General features: G+C 49.5%; 2 protein-coding genes across 2 annotated transcripts; one reads left to right on the forward strand and one right to left on the reverse strand.

Annotated features, from left to right (window-relative positions):
- The first annotated feature begins 777 nt into the window (after positions 1-777).
- GCDH (glutaryl-CoA dehydrogenase) lies at positions 778-6,113 on the forward strand. Its single transcript, XM_075547850.1, has 11 exons — positions 778-1,048; positions 1,135-1,170; positions 1,363-1,506; positions 1,682-1,744; positions 2,204-2,374; positions 2,991-3,120; positions 3,209-3,425; positions 3,589-3,692; positions 3,914-4,039; positions 4,302-4,462; positions 5,833-6,113. The coding sequence occupies exons 1-11, from the start codon at positions 958-960 to the stop codon at positions 5,904-5,906; spliced, it is 1,317 nt and encodes a 438-aa protein (XP_075403965.1). The 5' UTR covers positions 778-957; the 3' UTR covers positions 5,907-6,113.
- On the reverse strand, positions 5,462-21,947 carry SYCE2 (synaptonemal complex central element protein 2). Its single transcript, XM_075547852.1, has 6 exons — positions 21,898-21,947; positions 21,200-21,306; positions 18,884-19,066; positions 8,346-8,553; positions 7,284-7,472; positions 5,462-5,773 (listed from the first exon to the last, which is right to left on the reverse strand). The coding sequence occupies exons 4-6, from the start codon at positions 8,544-8,546 to the stop codon at positions 5,714-5,716; spliced, it is 450 nt and encodes a 149-aa protein (XP_075403967.1). The 5' UTR covers positions 8,547-8,553; positions 18,884-19,066; positions 21,200-21,306; positions 21,898-21,947; the 3' UTR covers positions 5,462-5,713.
- Between the last annotated feature and the right edge of the window lie 50 nt (positions 21,948-21,997).

A 21,997-nucleotide genomic window follows, 5' to 3' on the forward strand; every position in this document is an offset into this window, starting at 1 on the left:
CCCAAACAACCCATGATTATCTCACTGCAGTGGACACTTCACGGGAGCAGACAGCTTCATTTTTATCCCGGGGAGCAGCAGGTGGTTTCGAACTGCTGACCCTGTATCCAACCGGGGACCCCCAACGCCATCAGGGCTCTCTCCCCAGCTCCCTATAAAGAAGACTCTGAGGTCTGGCTTCCTAGGCAGTTCGAAACCACCAGCGGCTCTGCGGGCAAAAGACAGCTTTCTATTCGCGCCAACGGTCGCGCAAACTCACGAGGGCAGCTCGACCCTCTCCTATAGACTCGCTAAGACTCCGCAACGACCCTAGAGCAGTGGGCTTGGTTTTCTCTACTGCCTCAGTTTCCACATTTACTCCCAAGTCCTCCGCACACGCCCCTGCAGCTGGCCAATCAGGAATCATCCGCGCCCCTCCAAGGGCCAATTAGAACGGGAGCCTAAGCAGTCAATCAAACGCCCCTTCCTGTTGGGTTCCTTAAAGGGGCCGACAAGCGCCGGTCTGGGCGCGCCCGCCTGCGGTTGGGGGGCGGGAGGTGCGGCGCAGGCTGGGCTACCGCGGGCCTTCTGTTTTATTTTATTTTTCTCCCAGGGGAGAGCGCGGATCACTACCACGAATTATGCAGTCGAGTTTCCCCCACCTGGGGCAATCGCAGGGGTCAGCACGTCCGGCGGGTCGCGGGCCTTTTAAAAGGCAGGGCCGCGGGGGAGCCGGCTCCTGCGGAAAACCAATGAGAGGCCGCCTTCGGCCGTCGCCCCGCCCCCCCCCCCCCCCGCCTGAGGTCGAAGGGCTTCGTGCTGGCGCTGAGGTTTCGGCAGCTCACCGGGCAAGTTTAGCACAGGCGAGCGCCAACGGCGAGCCAGGGTCGCGGTGGACGGAGAGCCGCTCCGCTTTGACGCCCCTCCCAGCCCCCCCAGGTCGGTCGTCAGTGCTCGGAGCGCCTGCCCGCCGCCCGCATGGCTCTGAGAGGGGCCTCCGCGCCGCTGCTGCGCTGCGCGCCCGGCCTGCGCGCCCTGCGCTCCTGGGGTTCTGCGGCCACGCAGACTGGTCAGTACCGCTCGCGGGTGGTGGAGGGAGGGGAGACTGGGGACTCAGGACTTCCCCCGGGTGACATTCCCATTCCGTGTTTACAGAGAAGGATCGAAGGACGCAAACCCGATCCGCCAAGCGTAAGAATCCCCTGGTCAAGTCCCGGGCGTCTGTGTGCCTGTCTGCTTGCGCCCCCCCCTTCCCCCGGGGGTCGGGGCGGGGATCCATCCTACGGAAGACCCCGCGCGGGAAGGCAGGGCTGTGCCCAGTTCGAGGCACCGAGGTCGTCTTGTAGGACAAGAGTAAGGCTAAGCCCAGTCCTCACCTCCTAGCCTCGCGTCCCGAATTTAACTGGCGGGATGCCCTGGTTCTGGAGGAGCAGCTGACAGCGGACGAGATCCTCATCCGGGACACCTTCCGCACCTACTGCCAGGAGCGCCTCGTGCCCCGAATCCTGTTGGCCAACCGCAACGAAGGTGCCTGGATGGACAGGCGGGCGTGCACCCTGGGGTTCCCCTTTTGCTGGGGCTGCACACCTCTGCCCCACCATCTACACCAGACTTCTGCCTGCTCTTTTGGGGCATCTGGGACCCTCCACCCTGGGACTGGGGGCTCCAGCGGGCCTGAACTCCATCATCTGTCCCTCGACAGTTTTTCATCGGGAGATCGTCTCAGAGATGGGAGAGCTGGGCGTCTTGGGCCCCACCATCAAAGGTAGAGACCAACTTTTCGTCTTACTGCCCGGGACGGCCCCTTTGCCCTCTAGCTTCGTTTCCCAGGCTGAAGTGAGGCCCTTATCCTTACGCCTGAAGTCGGCAGTGGGGATGAAATGAAGGCATCCTCCAGCAGCACCAGCTCGATGCCCTCCTTCAACCCCCAGTCACTGCCATTGAGTCCATTCCAACTCAGAGACCCCACAGGACAGGGCAGAACCGCCCCTGTAGGTTTCCAAGGCTGCAACCCTTGATGGGAGCAGAAAGCTTTATTCTCCTGTGGAGCAGCTAGTAATTTCTAGCTGCTAACCCCAAGGTAATGCAATTCATCATGCCACCAGGGGTCCTGGTGCTCCCCAGGAGTGTTCCTATCGATCTTGGCTCCTTGGGCCTCAGGAGTCCCTGCTTCCAGCAGGGCAGGGCTTTGTCCCCTTTGTCCTGCCTACTCAAACTCCACCAGGATATGGCTGTGCTGGGGCCTCATCTGTGGCCTACGGGCTCCTGGCCCGGGAGCTGGAGCGAGTAGATAGCGGCTACAGGTCGGCGATGAGTGTCCAGTCCTCCCTGGTCATGCACCCGATCTATGCCTACGGCAGCGAGGAGCAGCGGCAGAAGTACTTGCCCCGACTGGGTGAGTGAGTAGCTGGCCCCGAACCTGCCCAGTGCCTGCATCTCAAGGATGGCACTTACTCCCCCAGCTAGAACCCCTGTGCCCACCCCCACTTGCAGCCCTCAGCAGCCTTGACCTCCTAGGTGTTTCTTGAACCTGCCTTTCTCGCCATTGGCGGCACCACCCCCCAGACCTGCCCCCAGGGCTGACACCTCTGTGATCCCAGTCCAAAGTTTAAACTCTGAACTTTCTAGCTGGGGCCTGAAGCCCAAACCACCACTCACCTTTCTGTCCCATCCCAGCTTCTCCTTACCTGCTGCTACTCCCTAGACAAGTTCAGTTAAGTTTGAGAAATGTGCCCCTGGGTCTCTGAACATCCTGTTTCCTCTGCTGGGAATACTTTCATGCACCTTCCAGACTCCCCCAGGCCCCTCCTGATCATGGCTTTGTGACTATGGCCTGCTGGGGCCTGTCTCCCCCTATATATACCCCCCCACCCTGAGGGTGATGAGAAGGCAGGGTCTGATCTGCCTTCGTCCTGAGGCATGGCTTGGTGACACTGACTCATTTCAGTTGAGGGTGTGAATGGGTGCCATCCCTCCTCCACCAGCCCTGGTGACCTTCCTTGTCCCTGCAGCCAAGGGGGAGCTCTTGGGCTGCTTTGGGCTCACAGAGCCCAACCACGGGAGTGATCCTGGCAGCATGGAGACCAAAGCCCGCCACAATCCGTCCAGCAAGAGCTACACCCTCAATGGGGCCAAGACCTGGTGAGGGGCCCGCTGGGGGTGGGGATGGGCTCATGGGGAGGGGCTAGTGGGCAGGGGCAGACGGCTCATGGCCCTGTCCCATTCTCAGGATCACCAACTCGCCCGTGGCCGACCTCTTCGTGGTGTGGGCTCGCTGTGAAGATGGCTGCATTCGGGGCTTCCTGCTGGAGAAAGGGATGCAGGGCCTCTCAGCCCCCAAGATTGAGGGCAAGTTCTCTCTTCGGGCCTCGGCCACTGGCATGATCATCATGGATGAGGTGGAGGTGCCCGAGGAGAATGTGCTACCCAACGTGTCCGGCCTGGCGGTGAGCAGGGATCACTGGTGGGTCCCTTGCTGGACCGCCTTTCTGAAGTGGCTACACAGCAGTGATGTGGCTCCAGCAGGCCCCGACAAGTGAGCGTGGTGGCTGGGCCTGCTGTGGTTCCAAATGGCCGTAGGTGACTCAAAGCCCCCTCCTCAACACCCAGGGTCCCTTTGGCTGTCTCAACAATGCCCGCTATGGCATCACGTGGGGTGTCCTTGGAGCTGCCGAGTTCTGTTTGCACACAGCGCGGCAGTACACCCTGGACAGGTGTGTAGGCTGTGCCTGGGGTTCCCTTGAGGATGTGGGGTACTTGGGGCCATTCCTTACCCTTCCAGTGTCCTCCTAGCCCCTGCCCACCAGACTGTTACTTTTTCTGTGAAATAGCCACTAAACTTGTTGCTAGCAGTTTGGATTAAGGAGGTGATAGTTCCAGTAGGCTCCTCCCAGGCTGTGCACCCCACTCCCCTTACCCAGCCGTTGCCCCTTAGGATCCAGTTTGGCGTCCCGCTAGCCAGGAACCAGCTGATCCAAAAGAAGCTGGCCGACATGCTCACCGAGATCACACTGGGCCTTCACGCCTGCCTGCAGCTCGGCCGGTTGAAGGACCAAGACAAGTAAGGGCTGAGCTGGGGCTGGGGTGAGGGGAGACAACTGGGGTGGGAGCATTCCAGGCCTCTCCTGGGTATGAGTGCCTGACTCTGGAGAGAGCAGTCCTTCCCGCCTGGCAGCCCCTTGGCATCCACCCTTCTTGGTCTCAATGAGCCAGGCTAGGACTGCCCTGCCCTGCTGTCGTGGCTTTGTAACTCAGGGATACCCGTCTGCCAGGAGCTGGGTCAGCTCTCTGGAGTCCACTGTTCCCCTATGTGCCACAAGCAGGGCCACCCCGGAAATGGTCTCGCTGCTGAAGAGGAATAACTGCGGAAAAGCTCTGGATATCGCCCGCCAGGCCAGAGACATGCTGGGGGGTAATGGGATTTCTGACGAGTACCACGTGATCCGACACACCATGAACCTGGAGGCAGTGAACACCTATGAAGGTGGGACCAGCTCCCTGGGGTGGGGGGGGGGAAGAGAAGGGTTGCCATGGCTAATGTCTGGCAAACATGGGTAGGGAGAGTGGAGGGGCACAAGGCTTCGTCCTAGCTCTAGCTGTTACTAACTGGCAGTGTGACCTTGGGCCAGTCCCACCCCTTGGGTTTCCGTCTGGAATGACTGTCTAGGTCAGGCTTGCTGAGCCTGCAGAGGCCCAGACCACCCCCAGGTTCTCGGCCCTGCCCTTTCTACCACTATGCCACAGGGTGCAGTTGTTTCTGAGCCTTGAGGGCAACTCCGCAGCAGTGCCCATTCCACTTCATGTTAAGAGGAACGTGCAGCAGCCAGGGGAAGAGTTGGTAGTCAGAGCTCCCCTAGTTCTGACTCGCACTGCGGCTCAGACCACAGGCCTCACGGGAAGACCAGTGTGTAAAAGCACAGTTAAAAGGTCTACCCTCTGAGGAGGAGGCACAGAGCTCTTCAGCCCCGTTCAGCCGAGGGGACTTCCGGGCAGAGCAAGAGCCGGCACGGCCTCTGTATCTCCTGAGAGTATAGGGTTGGACCCAGGGGAGGCCCCACAGCCCAGAGTTGGAATGGGTAGCTGGGCATCCCAGACGGGCGGCAGGGGCACAGGGCTAGTGAAGGTGTGGGGTGGCACTGAGGACTGCAGAGTAGTAAAGAGGCCTCGGGGTTCTCCATGGGGGAAGGACAAGGCCAGGCTGGTGCTTTGGGAAGCAAAGGGAATGCTCCTACTCTGTAAAAAGGGGTAACTGTCTTCCTTCTGCCGGAAAGTAAGGCAGAGCAAGCAGGAGCACAAGGCGGAGGGGCACTGGGGGCTGAGGTAGGATGCTGTCGGGCATGGGGACAGCACGCAGGGGAGGTCGGCTATAGCCGACTGGAGGTGCTTCCTTTCCCATCCCTCCTACGGGCAAGAAAGGACTGGATGTTGCTTCCTCAGAGCTAACCTGCACTCGGCCTCTCTGTGAAGGAGACAGAGCTCGGATGGAAATGTAACATTTAATCAACTGTGCAGGGCGGGGGGCTTTGCCACTTGTGGGGAGCACATAACAAAGCTGAGCCCAAGGCAGGGCTAGACTTACTGCTTACTTGGGGGCTAGCAAAAGGAGCTCGGAGCTTTGCCAACATGCATCACAGAACTTGGGAAAACGCAACTTCCTCCGGCGGCCCAAAAGATGGCCTCTGAGCCTTCTCTCGTGGTGGCTGTCAGTGAGTGGGGGGCGTGCTTCCTGGTGCTGTCAGCATTCCTGGTCCTGGTGGGTCTGTTCTTCTTCCACAGTCGCCGGCTGGAAGATGGGCTTTAAAAGAAAGTTGTGAATTGTTACGATCTCAAACCAACTCTATTTCTCACATCCAGGTACGCATGACATCCACGCGCTGATCCTGGGACGAGCAATCACGGGGATTCAGGCATTCACCGCGGGCAAATGAGCACGCTGCACTGGGGCTTGGAGACGCTTTCTGGAGAGAAGTCTGGGAAGTGTGCTCTGAGAACAGCAGGGAGGTAGCAGGAGGCCATCTGTATGGTGGGACGTGAGAGACGCTGACCTTTAACCCCCCTGGCGGTCTAATTATGTCATTGATTTTGTACCCAAAGCGGTACATTGTTTTGCATAAAATTTGTTGTTTTATATCGTAGGCCTGTAATTCTTCAGAAATTACTCATTTTAATCTCTCTAGTAGACATTCCAGGTATGATAAACTTCTTCTGAGGTAACATTCACCCCAAGCCACACTCGGGATTACCGCCAGGGAGGTTAAGTATTAAAGTTTCCCCTATGAAGTCATTCAGATGTATGTCCTAAAAAGAAGATGGACGTCTCTGGAAAGAGTGTCTCCATTTGTCTTTTCCTGGAGGATTAACTTGAACTGTCTGCCATGCGGTTGATGTCAACTCACCATGACCCTATAGGACAGGGTAGAGCTGTCCCTGTTGTGGGTTTTGGAGATTGTAACTTTTAACCGCAGTAGAAAGCCTGTCTTTCTCCTACTGAATGCTTTTGGTTTTAAGCGGTTGGCCTTTCAGTTTGAAGCCCAACCACTACATCAATACTGGGATAGTAACTACTACCCCAGCCACCAGGGCTCCTGTCTCACCTGGATGGTAATAGACCCCATTGACCTTTGAAAAGAAGCCTCCTGGGACAGAGGGAGTAGGGAGAGGAAGAGAAAGTGACATTTGAAGCAACTTCTGTGAAACTGACCTAGTACCTGACAAAGCAAACCGCCCATGTCATTGCTGGTGCAGTCTGCACCCCGAGGCTCCCTCTCCTGGGGGCCAGTGCCTTAGCTGGATGTGGAGGACAATAAAGCATCTGCCAATCCAGCCCCACAGTGTTGGCTCACTTTTCTGTTACCACCTAAGAAGGAGTTTCAGGCAAAACCAAAGTCAACCGGTCTGGGGGCCATGGTCACTGGGCTATGGTGTGGTTTCAAACCCCAGAGCGGGCAGAGCATGGCCAAGCAAAGCAGCTCTTCTCTAATAAACCCTGGGCTACACATTGCCTCACCCCCAGGGCAGAGACCAGAGCTGCCGTTTGGGGTGGAGATTATAGTCTGCCTGCTGAGTGCAAGGGACTTTGTCCTTTTGGCCACCACAGCTCAGGCATACCATATTACAGGGGCATGGGGCCAAAAGCCAGAGCAATGGCACGGATGCAGGCCTTTACGCTTAGGTTGTCCTTGAGGGGCCCAGAGTTGGTGTCAGAACTGACTGCTGGTTTCTTTGCATATTCATTTCCAGTGTAGCTGCGAAAGCCCTCCTTCCCTGGCCAGCCTCCCCGTCCAGCTCTGCGAGCTTAGTCCTACCTCAGGCTGGACACACAGGTCATTGTACACGGTCTCCACGGCTTGGCAGACTTGCTTGAGCTCTGTTTCCATTTGGCTGATCTTTGCTATTTTCTGAGTGAACTCTTGGAGCTTATCCTGGATGATCTTGTTGTGATGATTATAAATCTGATACATTCTCTCCTCTAACTTCTCTGTCAGATCAGAAACCTTTCAAAGAAGAAGGCACATAATACATTCTTGAAATGTCCATGGAGGGAAAACAAAAACGTGTGTTCTAAGTGGACCTCTTAAGTCCCTGGAATTTATCTTAGAAGAACCGGGAGAGTAATGCCAGTGACTAGGGGTGAAATGCCTGTACGTCCACTCTTTCCGATTTTCAAAAAGCAAGATGCTGGAGTATGTCTACCAGTGGAAGCCCTGCTGCTAGAGGAAGAGAGCACACGGGGGCAGAGCCTACAGAAAACATACAGCAAAGTCGCCCCTGGGCGGCAGTCTCGTAGGAACCTTTTTTCCTTTTGAAAATCATCTTGTTGGGGGCTCGCACACCTCTTACCATGATCCACATGAATGGCCATTGTGTCAAGTACATTTGTAGCCATCATCATCCTCAAAGCATTTTCTTTCTCCTTGAAACCTTGGTGTCAGTTCACCTTTTTCCTCTCCCTCCCCGCACCCCCCTCCCTGATGAACCCTTGATAATTTATAAATTATTATTTTGTCATGTCTTACATTATCCACCTTTCTGTTGTCTGTCCCCCAGGGAGGGGGTTCTATGTAAACAGTAAGCTAAGCTTCAACACCACCCTGCTCCCAGTCATGAGCCATTGTTTGAACTAAGGGCACTGGATGCAGAGGGACCGTGACTCCCCATCCCAGCTGTCAAATGATTTCCACACCATGGCTTTCTCATCAATCAAATGGGCCCCATATCTTCTTTGTGAGATTGGTGTGAAAGTATGTGCAGGTTTCCTGGCACCGTGCCTGGGATCATAGCTGATGTAACAGTGAGGCCCCTCCCGTTTACAGAATACCCATCCCTCTCCAGCTATGTTTTCACAGCAGGTCTGGGGAGTCTGTTACCTTAAGGTTAAGGCTGTCCCTGAAGTTGGTCATGAGTGAATGGTCCTTTTGCCTGCTCTCGTTGATGTTCTGGATGAGCTCCTGGGATCTCTTCTTCAAGAGCTCGATGTTGGCCTCCAGGGAGGAAAAGCAGGACAGTGACTTCCCTTCCAGCATCACCTGCCGGTTGGCACTGGAGGTAGCAGCAGAGGGGCTAGACATTTGACTTCTGAAATTACAGAAAACCAAGATCAGCACCACATTCTCCCAAGTGGCTGTGCTGAATTCGCTGTGTGGTGATGTCTGCCTTCCCAGGGAGACAGCTGGCTCATTCCCCAAGCTACCTCATGTACATCACCAACCGAGAGACAGGGAGCATGACTCGGGCAGTGGGCCTCAAACTTTTTAAACAGGGCCAATTCACTGTCCCTCAGACCGCTGGAGGGCCGGACTAGTTTTTTTTTTAAATCTATGAACAAATTCCTATGCACACTGGATGAGTCGGCTGCTAAGCAGGCAGGCAGCAGCAGCACAAACACCCGGTGGGCCGGATAAATGTCCTCGCATGTGGCCCGAGGGCCGTAGTTTGAGGACCCCTGCAGGCCTAGGTTCTTGCTGAGGGGACCAGCAGTACAAAGTAAATGCGTCAGATGAGTCACCTGTCACACCAAGTTGGATCCCTGAAATGAGCTTCTACTGGTGCCCTACGTAGAGGAGATGCTTTCCTCTTCGACCTCTAGTCACTAGCCTGCAAGCATGTTGATATTTTCCATTTCTTTCTGAACCTGAGGGGGACGTCCACAGCCTGGAGAGCACCTGGGGTTACTGTACCTGGACGCTTCTGCTCCTACCGGGGAGGCAGATGCTTGCCAAGAGTTCGTTTACTCCAAACGGCCTGAGTTGTGCCTGACAATTAAGTACTTATATATTAAAAGAAAAAAGAATGAGGAAAGACCATTTCCTGAACCTTCTTTTAAAAAAAAAGACATTTTTGCTACAGAGCAAGGGCCTTAGCACTGACTAGATGGAAATTAGGGGTCTCAAGTCTGGACAGTGTTTTGCTCTGGGGTACAAAGGAGTGCTATGAGTTGGAAATGACTATAGTATCTAACAACAGGTGACCACCTACTAGCCTAATTAATGATTGGCTGTTCACGACCACTCAGGACCACTGCAGAGCAAAACCAAGGGATTACAGCCAAGTAACGCTGTAAAGATTACAACCAAGATTATAGTTCTAATCTGTGCAGTGCAGTCAAGTAATTCATATGGCCCTTCTAGCCACAATCTATTTTTTTGTCTTTTTAATAGCATTTAAAAAAGAAGAGGTAGACCCTCAAAAAAAATGGATTAACATGGTGGCTGCAACAATGAACTCAAACACAACAAGCCAGGACCCACGGGGCCAGTGTGGGGCCATTATGAGTTGGAACTGACTCAACAGCACCTAACAAAAGCCATAAACTTTGTGACTCACCAAACGACTAGGTGATCCTATGTAAATGAGTCACTTGTGGTCCCTAAGGGGCATGGATAGCTTGCTAATAATATAAATAAAGTCCATCGTACTTTGGTGGGGGGTGGGAACATGTAACTAAGATGTACAGAATTCTAACAAGGAGATTGGTCCATTTTGCCATCACATTAGGCCTAAAATGAGCCATCCCACAGGTGAGACTGAGAGGCCAAAGGCCAGAGAGAGCCATTAGGCACAGCTGAGAATCTGTCCTGCCTAGCCAAACAACTGTATCCTGAGTTGTTTCTGATCCTGAAGTGTAACCAGTTACTTCCCTAGTATCCCTCCTAATCATGGATGTTTTCTGTGAGTTTTGTGTGACCACTGCCATGGATTATTGAACCGAACAGAGAAGTAGAGTGCCATGGGAAGGACCATTGCTGTCTGACCTCCTATATAAATCAGCCTCGGACAGCAGATATTGATACCAATTTTCCACCCCCTTTGTGAAGGATACTGCCCCTGAAGCCATTTTTTTAAGGTAACAATTTATGTTATAACTTAGGTAGGGGCCTACATTTCAGATCAACTTTGTATTCAACAGTTTAAGCTACTAATCACAGCCCCCAATAGTTCACCCTTCACCCATTCCTTGACTTCTCATCTTCCTTTAGTAGACTATTATTATTTTCCATTTCACCCACGTCAACACCCACCAACAGTCTAGCCCATTGAATTAACTCCCCTGGTCCTCCCCTGCACACCATTTTTATACTGACACATGACATGAATTACCATGGATTTCCCTGCAAAGGGTGCGTGTGCATTTGTATGTTTTTGTTGCTGTTTCGCTGTAATGAATGATCCTTTCTTTCCCAGGGATGTGAGGAATCTAGAGACCCAGATCAGAGACACATCTACATTTTAGCATTCAGATTTTTAGATGCATGTGGATAATAAAGGGATGACCTCTTAAAGCCATGCTTCTCACGGTCTCTAGAATGTCATAGATGCGTTCGAGAAAAACAGGTCTCCAATTCTGGAGAGCTCAAACGCTCCCTTCCCTTCACACTCAGCCCTGGAGTCCGTGTCACTTTGGCGTGTGGGTGGTGGTTTCATGCCCCTCCTCTCGTCCACACAGACCTACTACAAGCCCACCCAGGCTCAAGAACCCACATGCTTTCTCCCTTCACACATTCAGGAACTCCTGTGTTGTGGAGAACAGCACCGTCCTGTAAGCAGGGTGAGATGTACATAAAGCAATATGGCTTTTGTCCTGGGTTCCTGAGGAATCACCTCTAAAACAACAAACAATGGAATTAAATGTCCTACAAGGACTCCAAGCCATACCTAACGGGTAAGGTGAGAAGGTGAGGAACTCTGAGACTACTCAGGTTGGAAAGACCCAACCAGTAATGGCTCGGGATCACCTCATATGATGAATCAGCTTCGGGGAAGAAGGGCTGGAGTTGGCATTACTTAACGAGATTTCCAATGAAAAATGGACACGGTAGCTCCATGTGCTTGCTTCCTGGTTGGCAGGATGAAATGCACCGTTTAGGATAGGGAAGCTCACCTTAGAGACCCTCCTTACCACCACTCCCAACCCCCATCTCTTTGTGCTGATCTGATTTGTAGCCTTTTGTGGTAGACTACATCTGTAATTGTAACACTTTCTGTGAGTCTTTCCAGCACATCATACCCACAACCCAAGAGTCTTGGGTACCAACCAGCAAGTCAGACATTAGGGATTTGAAGGATTCCTAAACTTGCAGCTGGCAGTCTGAAAGCCATTGTCCTATAACCTGGGGGAGCTGAACTAGCTCCAGGTGGCTAGTAGGGAGAGAAGGGCTGCAGCTAGTGTCAGCCATCAGGAAAGGAGAAAAGTGCAGCTTTGATTTATGCTGATCCTATCCTCATAGAGAGTTACTGCCAATTCCTGGCTCTGACTAAGGGTGGGCCTTAGGGCCATTTGGCATCTGGTCACCTCCCTCTCATTCTTTCTATCAGCCATTCCAAAGCCTTTATAAATTCTCCTGGCCCTGATCCCCACACTCGCTTCCCTTAGCTGGAGCAGGATTAGAAACAAGGTAAATCACTAGCTCCCTCTGCATTCTGCTCCCCTGGCCCCCAAATATATTCACAACCACCCTTCCTATTTCGAGCCCTCCCCAGCTCAGAGGGAAAGAGGTTTCATGCCTTAGCCTAGTTCTTGAACCCACTCACCCATTCCTACCACATTCTTGTATCTTCATTTGCTGAAGATACAAGGACTCTTTCCACATAAGCATCTTCCATCTTGAAAACACACAACATGCACAAAACCTCCCTGCCACTCCAGGTCTCCTTCAGCCAGCCACCTCCCAATCTCCATCGTGGTCTGGGCTCTAGCAAGCTGCTGACACTGAAGACCCTTCCTTTATGTGCTGTCCACTCACCTCTCAGCCTCAGCCTACTCCAGAGCTCAAATGTCAGGGCTCCTCTCCAGTGACCTGTTGTTAGAACCAGCAGACCTTTGAGATCAGGCCTGGGGAACCTTTTTCTGCCGAGAGCCATGTGGGCATTTCTAACATCATTCATGAGCCACACTGGTCAAACATCTCATTAACTCAACCCCAATGTGATGGCTGGAAGTGTTTCTCTTTAGTGAGGCATGTGAATGTTAGCTGGTGGTGATTTCAAGGGCCTGAGATGGCCCAAGGGCTGGACGTTCATCACTCCTGCTTTAGATTATAACTCCCGTGACCTCTTGGCAGCAGCCGCAGCTGGGCATCACATCTTTGTTGTCATTCTTCTGAGTCATCTCAATGGCCGTCTTCTGTCCTCGGGCACTGGCATCCCTTTACCTCACCTCTGTCCCCTGGAGACTCTCTTCCCAGATGCCCTCATCCACACCCCTGTTATGCACCCAGGCCTTCCACACCTCCCCTCTGCCCACCACCCCACAACACACAGCCTGTCTTCCTCTATAGGCAGGCACTCCCATTCCTTACCTAAGTCCTGCTTCCTCTGCAATGTCTTCCTTGGCTGAGTTAAGAGCAGAGTCACTGTCCACATCTCAGTGCCCCAACTGGTCCCCCCTGGAGGGCCGGGGCCACATCTCATTTATTTCAGTACAATCAGTATCTACTCCTTACCCTAACACGTGTGCATTGACCACGTGAATGCATGGCTATCAAGGACTCGCAACACCATCCACAGGCTAATGACTCACAAACTTGTCTCCAGCCCTGGCTTCTCTCCTCAGCTTTGAGCCAACACACATAGCTACCTTCAGACCATCTCCTCTTAGATGTCCTCAAAGACATCTCAAACACCATCAGTTCTTGATCATATGCTACCTCCTGCTATGGTTGGTCACCAACCAATTCTTTTAGGAACAGTGACTATGTATTTCTTCCATCTTTGGATGTTTACTGTGTTGTTAAATATTTTGTACTTACAATCCTTCACGCATACTTTTGCTTCAGTCCCTAAGCTGGAGGAATGTCAAGGGTGATCTCCTCTTGCTGCTTTCTAACTCCAAATCTTTACACATTTCGGTGAAATACTTTACATTGTCTTCTCCAGCTGCCCTTCAAAATCTTCCGTTCAGATCTCCTACTCGCTTTAGATTTAGTAACTCTGTGTTAAAGAGGAATTTTCAGGCCCTCTTCTGATACCCATTTTGATGTTTTTCTTTTAATGACCTTTTGCTTTCTTCATGTATGATAACCTTTGATATCATCCCACAATTTGCCCGGTCTACTTGAGATGGTTTCTAAATTCACGTGGAATATACCAAGACTGTACTTTGGCTCTTGTGAAGTTGTTTTAATATTCTACAGCTTCAACTTCAACGTGCAAATGAACTGATGGTCTGCTCCACAAACAACCTCTGGCATTATTTGGACTCCTGATACTGGATTTCTCTATCATTTATTTCCTTTGCTGTAACAATCTTTTTTTTTTTTTTTTGCATTCCATTTGGTGAGGTCCAGGAACAAATTATATTGTAGAAAAAAGTATTCACACACAAAAAAGTATTCGCGGGGAGCGGGGAGGGAGGAGGCGGGGGGGAAAAAAGGGAAACCGAGCTGATTCCAGGAACCCAAGTGGAAGGTGAATTTTGAGAATGATGAATGCAACAAATATATAAGGGTGCTTTGCTCAATTGATGTATGTATGGATTGTGATAAGAGTTGTATGAGCCCCAATAAAAAGATTAATTAAAAAAAAAAGAGTATGGACCAAGATGGATAAGGTGTCCAGAAACAACAGCTTTGTCTTTCAATGCTTTTGCTTAATAGAAGTTTCTATGATTTTGTTAAAAAAAAAAGTATTCACAATGAATAACTTATTGGTCCTGAAAAATTCAATTATAGCATCTGCAGTATCATTTCTGTCATCAAGGCCTTATTTTCCAGCTACTGATCCTTGTTTCCAACTTTCGCATTCCAAACCCCTATAATTATCAGTGCATATTGATGGAATGTCTGATCAATTTCAGACTTCAGAAATTTGTTTAAAAAAGCTTTAGTTTCTTCATCCTTGACACTAATGATTGGCATGTAAATTTGAATATCTTATATGAATTTGTTTTCCTTGTAGGCATTTAGATATTAACCAATTCCTGACAGCACCGTGCTTCAGGATAGATCTTGAAATGTTCCTTTAAATGATGAATGTCATGTCAATTCTTCTTCAATTTATCATTCCAGATTTAGGAGACCATATGATTGTCTGATTCAAAATGACCAATACCAGTTCATTTCAATTCACTAATGCCTAGGTTATCAATTTTTATGACCATCATCCTATCCTCTCATTATTTCCTCTTCAGCATCTCTCAGATTTATTGTTTGCAACCATACTATTAAATTTCTCACCTGGGTCCTGATGAATTTCTAAGCTGCTATGTAATTCCTCATTCCCTTTGACGTCTAAAGATGGCTCAGTATCCACAGGATCAAGTTTGAATTCCTCAGCACAGTAAACACGGCCTCCAAGCCGCGGCATCTACCTTGCCTTCTCAGCCTTTACCTCCTTCTGTGCCTGCTCCATCCTAGAATTTCACCAAGTACATTATCTTCTGCCTAGAACGGCCTTGCCTTTCTACCTTCTCCACAAGGCAACATTCTGCTTCTGCTTCTCCAACTGCTTTTATTCTGCGCCTTTCTTGTAGTACTAACAACAATGCTGTCACCCGTAGCTTTTACACACTGGTATTCTCACAGAATGTCAAACACTGCATTAGCTTCATCTTTAGTTTACATTAAATCCGAAGGTTTAATGAGTCCTCCGGTGGTGCAAATGGTTAGCAAGCTTGGCTGCTAACTGAAAGGTTCAAAATTCAAGTCCATCCAGCGGTGCCTTGATAGAAGGCCCAGCAATCTAATATTGAAATATCAGTCACTGGAAAAAATAAGGCACACAGCTCTACCGTGACACACCTTGAATCGCCACAAGGTGAACTCCTCAGCAACTGGCGGAAGGGCTTCTAAATGTTTGTTGAACACCTGAGTGAATAAACTACCGGTAGAGCAGGTTAAAACACTCCCACTCTCTAGCCGCCTAGTATCTTCAGTAAGCCTTAACGTCTCGACTGCTAGACTATCTAAACAGTTTAAGGATCCTGAAATTAGAATCGATGATACAAACAGACGTTTCATTTTGTGTAATTTTTCACAACTTCCTTGAGCTGTTAATGGTGGAGAGTTGTTCCTTTCTAGGCTCAAGGGATGAGAATGGAACAGGTTTTCATGGCAGCTATAAAAATGGTGAAAAATCACTTGGATCCAGTGAATTCAAATTTCTTCATGGGACAAAGGCCTGCAGCAGACAGATGTCTGCAGAGAGCTTCTTTATTTTTCCAGCCTCTCCTTTGGGGATATAGCCCTTTCTATTTCATTTTTCTTAATACTCAGCAGCTGCATATTAATCAGGATGCTAATGAATCATAGGCTTCCCTGGGCCTGCATTCACCAATTAACTTTAATAAACAAAATGCACAGTGTCCTCTCCACTGGCTTCCCCCTTTCCTGGGCCTGCTTTGGCTGCAGAACCCTGGACAAAGGCCAGGGAATGGAAGTCAGCCCCACACAGCATGGCCGTGTGGGCATGGCCTGCACGGGCCATGGGGTAGGGACTCCAAACACATTACTGGGCTCATCTATTATGGTCTGTCCTTTGAAGGAGTCCCTGCTTCAGCTGCAAGGATTAGGACATAGTTCCCAAGCAGGGATCAGACTGGCAGAAGGCCCAGGAACGGCACGGAGGAAATGGGTCTCAGTGAAGAGACCATCTGTTCGCTCCAGGTAAAGCTGTGATTGGCAGGCATGTGAGCCAGAGCCACCCGCTGGTGAGGCCCCCACTCCGTGGCCTCTAACAGATATACAAGTAAACAATCCGCCAGCCACTTATGACCACCGCAGGCGGTGGTCCCAGGTTGGGAGGCAAGCTAATCAGACATTCAAGGAGCAGGACAAAATCTCTGGCTCTTGGGCAAACCGATGTTCGGCTGAAGGATAGCCAAGAAGGGGGAGGGCTCCAACAGAAGCTGAGGGTGCCTTCCTCACCCTCGACTTTTCCCTCAGAAATGTGTTAACATTTTCATTGTGTTGAGTGTCTGGTGTTGGTTCTATTAAATGGCCCTTGCACAGGTTCTGATCTGCCTGTTTTTCAGTACAAAGCTCTTGTATCTAAATTACTTGCAATTGTCTATTTCATCACGTAAATCTTGATCTGAAGCTATTGACAATGGGGCAGTATCTTTTAAACAGCATCAGACGTTTCTTTACTTTTTCTTGCCTACAATTAATAGCACACACCTAGACATGGTTCCACTCTGTGACCCACTTTAGAACAGAGCGTTTTGAGGCAAGGGAACGTTGGCGTTATGTTTGGAGTCTTCAGGGCCAGGGCTTCTCATTCTCTCCCTAAGTGAGCTCATCCAGTGCCACTGAAATGATGGCTCCTCTAGCACCATATCTACCCCTTAGCTAAGGTGGCCAGATTTTAACACTGGTAAAGTGGGTCACCATTGATAAAACTCACATCCTGGTGAAATAGCCACATGGCAGCCGAAAACCGTGTACCCTAGCTTGTCGTGCATTCTTTCCAAAAATTGGGAGTTTTTTTTAAATGCCGCGGGACACGGGAAAAATTGTTAAAAATCAGGACTGTCCTGCCAAAAGCGGGACGTCTTGTCACCTTAACCTTAGCCCCACCTTTAGTACAAGATCTGAAAGGCCAATGTCCCTTTGATCTGTTCAGGGGGATATCCTTAGTCACCGCAAACTCAACAAGGGCAAAACAGAACACCTGCTGTTGCCACTGACAAAAAAACAAAAAACCACCTACTGGAAATCACCAAGAGTGGGAAAGCAGGGAGCAGTGGTAGAGGAGGATCCCTAATTGGTAGTTTGCCAATTGTAACTCAAAGACTCACACAGTGGTTGATTTCAAGCTATCAATGTGAAGTCACTACACACCCAAGATGAGATGTGCAGAATTGGCTCTTGCCAACCAGGAGGCAACGGTTCCAAATACCATACCCAGGAAATATTGTCTACTCCTTCCTTCCCTCATGGCTCACTAAATGACCCCTGGAGCTCCCCATTTCTCTCCATCGCTCATGTCAGAAGCCACCCCAGCAGGAGTTTTCCCACCTGATCTCCCACATCCCCATAAAACAGCCAGTATTTTTTTTTATAGTATGAACTAAATTCACATTGCTGCCTTGACTCAACAATTCCAACTAAGAGAAATGAACATGTATAGCCACACAAAACCTGGTACACAAATGTTCTATTACCCGAAGCAATCTACACATTCAGTGCAACCTCCATCAAAATTTTAACAGCCTTCTTTGCAGAAATGTATCGACCAATCCTCAAATTTATATGAAAAGGCAAGAGACCTTAAAACAATCATGAAGAAGGATAAAGTGGAAGGATTCATATTACCTGATTCCAAAATCTATTATTGTTATAGTAATTAAAACAGCTTATTGCTGGTAGAACACACATATATGTAAGCTAATGAAATAGAGTTGATAGTCCAGAAATAAACCCATACATCTATATGATTACATTGATTTTAAACAAAGGTGCAAAGGTGCTAAGTCTATTCAATGGATATTCATTCAATGAACTGCTTTGGTTTTCCAACTTCTTTGGGGGTGTAGCTCTTTCTATTTAATTTTTCTTAATACTCAACAACTGTGTATTAATAAGTGGTACTGGGAAAACTGGATATCCACATGCAAAAGAATTAATCTGGATCCATGTCTTATATTAAAAAATTCAAAATGGATCAAGGATTGAAATGTTAAAAGCTAAACCCATATTGTTTTCTTTGGCTTTTGTCGTTCATATTAGAGTGTATCTCAGAGGTGTTATGTCAATGGAGGTCACCCTCTTCAAGCTATGTTATATGCGTTTCCATTTTTCGGTATATGAAACCCAGGATTGGTGAATCTATAAGGGGAAGGAGGTTACAGTGGTAGTAGTGGGGTAAAAGGGAGGCGATGTCAAGAGTCCATATAGAAAAAGAATGTTTAGAAACTGATTGTGGTAGCAATTGTACATTCTACTTGATGTGATTTAAATATAGAATGATATATGTATTAAATTCCAACTAATAAAAAAAGAAAAATTAAACCCACAATATTCTTAAGACAAAAATACAGGTATAAAGACAAATGGTGCATAAGCAAAAAGACAAATGGTGCATAAGCAAATATGGCAAAGAAAGCTGATGGTACCTGATTATCAAAAGGTATAGTCTGGGGTCTTAAAGGCTTGAAGGTAAACAAATGGCCATCTAGCTCAGAAGCAACAAAGCCCACATGGAAGAAGCACACCAGCCTGTGCGATCACAAGGTGTCAAGGGATCAGTTATCAGGCATCATCAGAACAAAAATCTTACCATAGTGAATGAGCAGGGGAGTGCAGAGTGGAGACCCAAAGCCCATTTGTAGGTCACTGGACATCCCCTTACAGAAGGGTCTTGGGGAGGAGACGAGACAGGGTGTGACGTAGCAACGATCAAAAATACAACTTTCCTCTAGTTCCTAAATGTTTCCTTTCTCCACCTCCCACTGTCATGATCCAAATCCTACCTTGCAAGCCTGATTAGTCCAGAGGAGGTACACTGGTACAGATGGGAACTGGAAACACAGGGAATCCAGGGTGGATGATCCCCTCAGGATCAGTGGTGTGAGTGGCAATACTGGGAGGGGAGGATAGGGAGGGTGGGTTGGAAAGGGGGAATCTATTTCGAGGATCTGCATGTGACCTCTTCCCTGGGGAGACATACAACAGAAAAGTGGGGTAAGGAAGACGTGGGACAGAGCAAGATATGACAAAATAATAATTTATAAATTATCAAAAAAAATTATCAGCAGTTCATGAGGGAGGGGGAAGGGGGAGGGAGGGGAAAAAATGAGGACCTGATGCCAGGGGCTTGGGTGGAGAGCAAATGTTTTGAGAATGATGAGGGCAAAGAATATACAAATGTGCTTTACACAATTGATGTATGTATGGATTGTGATGGGAGGTGTATGAGTCTCTTAAAAAAAGAAAAAAATACAGGTGTAGCTAACAATGAGTACAAGAAAAAAATTATGAAATTGATTATGGTGATGACTGCACAACTCTTCTTAATATGACTGAACAATTAAATTGTACAATATGTGAAGTATATAACAGCAAGCAAAACCTTTTTTTAATGCAATGTCAACGCTATAGGGCCTAGTTTGTTTGCTTTTTTAAATTTTTTATTTTGGGCCTAGTTTTTAAATGAGGCATGATCAGATATAACAAAAGCCTCAGGGGAGTGGGGGGAATCCTCAGAGCAAAAGATGAAACAGATGGAGTTTTTAAAAAAGTAATTATTTTTGTCCATCAAAGGAATTCATCAACAAAGTAAAGACAGAATGCACAGATTAGGAGAAATTTTTCAGAAATCTGATAAGGGATATACATACATACATACACACACACAAATAAGCAAACCAGTTAAAACCCCAAAAAAGGGCCAGAAGACCACCAAACACATGAGATATCTTGCTCAAGGCATTAGTCATGAGATGCCAATCAAAATCACCACGAGAATGGCAATAATAAAAAGAGAGAAAGGAAAACAACAGATGTTGGCAAGGTTGTGGAGCAACTGGAACCCAACCCATTGCTGGTGGGAATGTGAAATGGTACCGTTGTTAGAAAGAGCGTTTGGCCTTCCTCAAAAACTTAAACATAAAACTACCATCTGACCCAATAATCCCAATCTTAGGTGTGTATACCCAGAAATGAAAGCAGGTACATAAACACAAACCTGTACGTCAATGCCCATTGCAGCACTTTTCACAATAGCCAAAATGTGGAAACAACTGAAAAGTCTACTAACAGATGGAGGGAGGGCTGATAAAACTAACAATGTGGCATACAGATACAGTGAGTCTGGAAATGAGCTCCGGGCACATGCCACAACATAGACAACCTAGAAAACTGTGCTGAATGAAAGAAGTCAAGCCATATGGTGCCACTTGTAATACACAAGTATATAGAAACCAATGTGGATGGGTTAATGGTTAAAGCAGGGGTGGAAAGGAGGGGCAAGGGGGATTTCTTGCTTTGGGGGTCTTGGAGTTTAGGGTTTTAAAAAAACCGGTTTATTGGTCTTGGAGTTTTGATTAATGGTGTTGGAGTGATTTGGAAAAGGATACTGTGAATTGGCTGCACAACTTGAAGAAGGTTAACCAATGACACTGAATTATATATATATATGGAAATAGTTTAGCTGGTGAAAGTCTTGTGCATATTTTCATAAGCAAAATCTTATTGATAAATGTTCCCAAGTAAAACCAGTGGTGTTGGCCACATTCAGACTGCCAGCCATAATCTATTGACCCCTGCCCTAGCCACATCGTGTCACACTCCTCTATTCTAAACCCTTTCATAGCTCCAAACACAGTGGGGATCAATCACACCCGAAGTCCCAGCTGTCTGTCTTCTCTTCCTCGGACTGCTCCAGTAAAGGCCTCTCTCCTGGCCTTTGCAACCGCTGTCCTTCTGCCTGAAACACTGCTGTGTCTACCCACAAGGTTCCGTTATCACCTCCTCTTGTGCAGTGGACCCTCCCCAACCCTGTGATTGAAACTAACCACCCATCACTCGGTCCCAGTATTTTCCCCAAGCACTTAGCATCTCCAGATTATTACTATTCAGGCCTTTACTGTCTGCCTCCTCCTCTAAGGGGTCAGCTCTCCTCTGTGCCCCCCAAACCCTCGGCCGGCGCTTGGCGCACGCAGGGAGATGCTTCATCAAGGTGCATGGAAGGGATGTGGATGAGCAGGTACCTATGGGCTTGGAGATGAGAGGCATGACTGAGAGGGTCCCAGGGCCTATTTGGGCCTGTTGGGCGCGCTGGTCCTCACCTGCCTGGGCCACCGCTAGCTTCATCTTCATCCTGGTTCTCATACTCCTTGCTGTTCCCCAACAACTGCAGATCCTGGTCCTTGGCCTCCATGAGGGACATGTCCGCCTGTGAACACAACCAGAACTTGAGGTTGCGGCCGGGAGGGAGACCCCCCACCTCTCAGCCCTGGGTACTTGATTCAGCAGGATGGTGGGGACCCCAGTCAGAGGCAGGCCATGTTGGGGTGTGCCCACCACGACGGCAGGGGGCGGGAACCCTGCCACGGGAGTCGAGGGCAGAGGCCGGGAGACCTGGACGGGCTGGGTGGTGGGGACAGGCTGTCTGAGGGGCGCTTCGCGGCCTGGGCTCCTAGCAGGTGCCATCCCAAGTCCGTCAAGGAAGGGGAAGAAGGGTAAAGAAATGAATAATGAAAGAAACGGGCGTGGTGCACGAGCGTCCGAGCCTCTCTCCACCCAGCTTCGGCCACGCGCCATGCGTGGAAGCCTGTTTGTCACCCCGAAGCTGTCAGCGCGACAGTCGCACCGTCGTCGTCAGTCAGGACCCGACCCCTCAGTGACGAAACTAGGCCTGACGGGGGCAAAAAGCGACCCCCTGGATTGGGCACAAGTGGCGAGGCTCGGGCCTGCCCGAAAAATCCGCGGTAATGGCCGTTTCCCCGCCCGACGCCCGCGTGAAGGAAACCAGCGCTGCGCACACCCGGTCGCTCCTTCCAGCCTTTTTCCCGCCTTCACCCTCGCGCCCATGTGCGCACGCGCCAGCCACGCCCCACGACAGGCTCCGCCCCCACGCTCCGGGG

Source organism: Tenrec ecaudatus, chromosome 1, assembly GCF_050624435.1.
Source record: "Tenrec ecaudatus isolate mTenEca1 chromosome 1, mTenEca1.hap1, whole genome shotgun sequence".
Taxonomy (NCBI): Eukaryota; Metazoa; Chordata; class Mammalia; order Afrosoricida; family Tenrecidae; genus Tenrec; species Tenrec ecaudatus.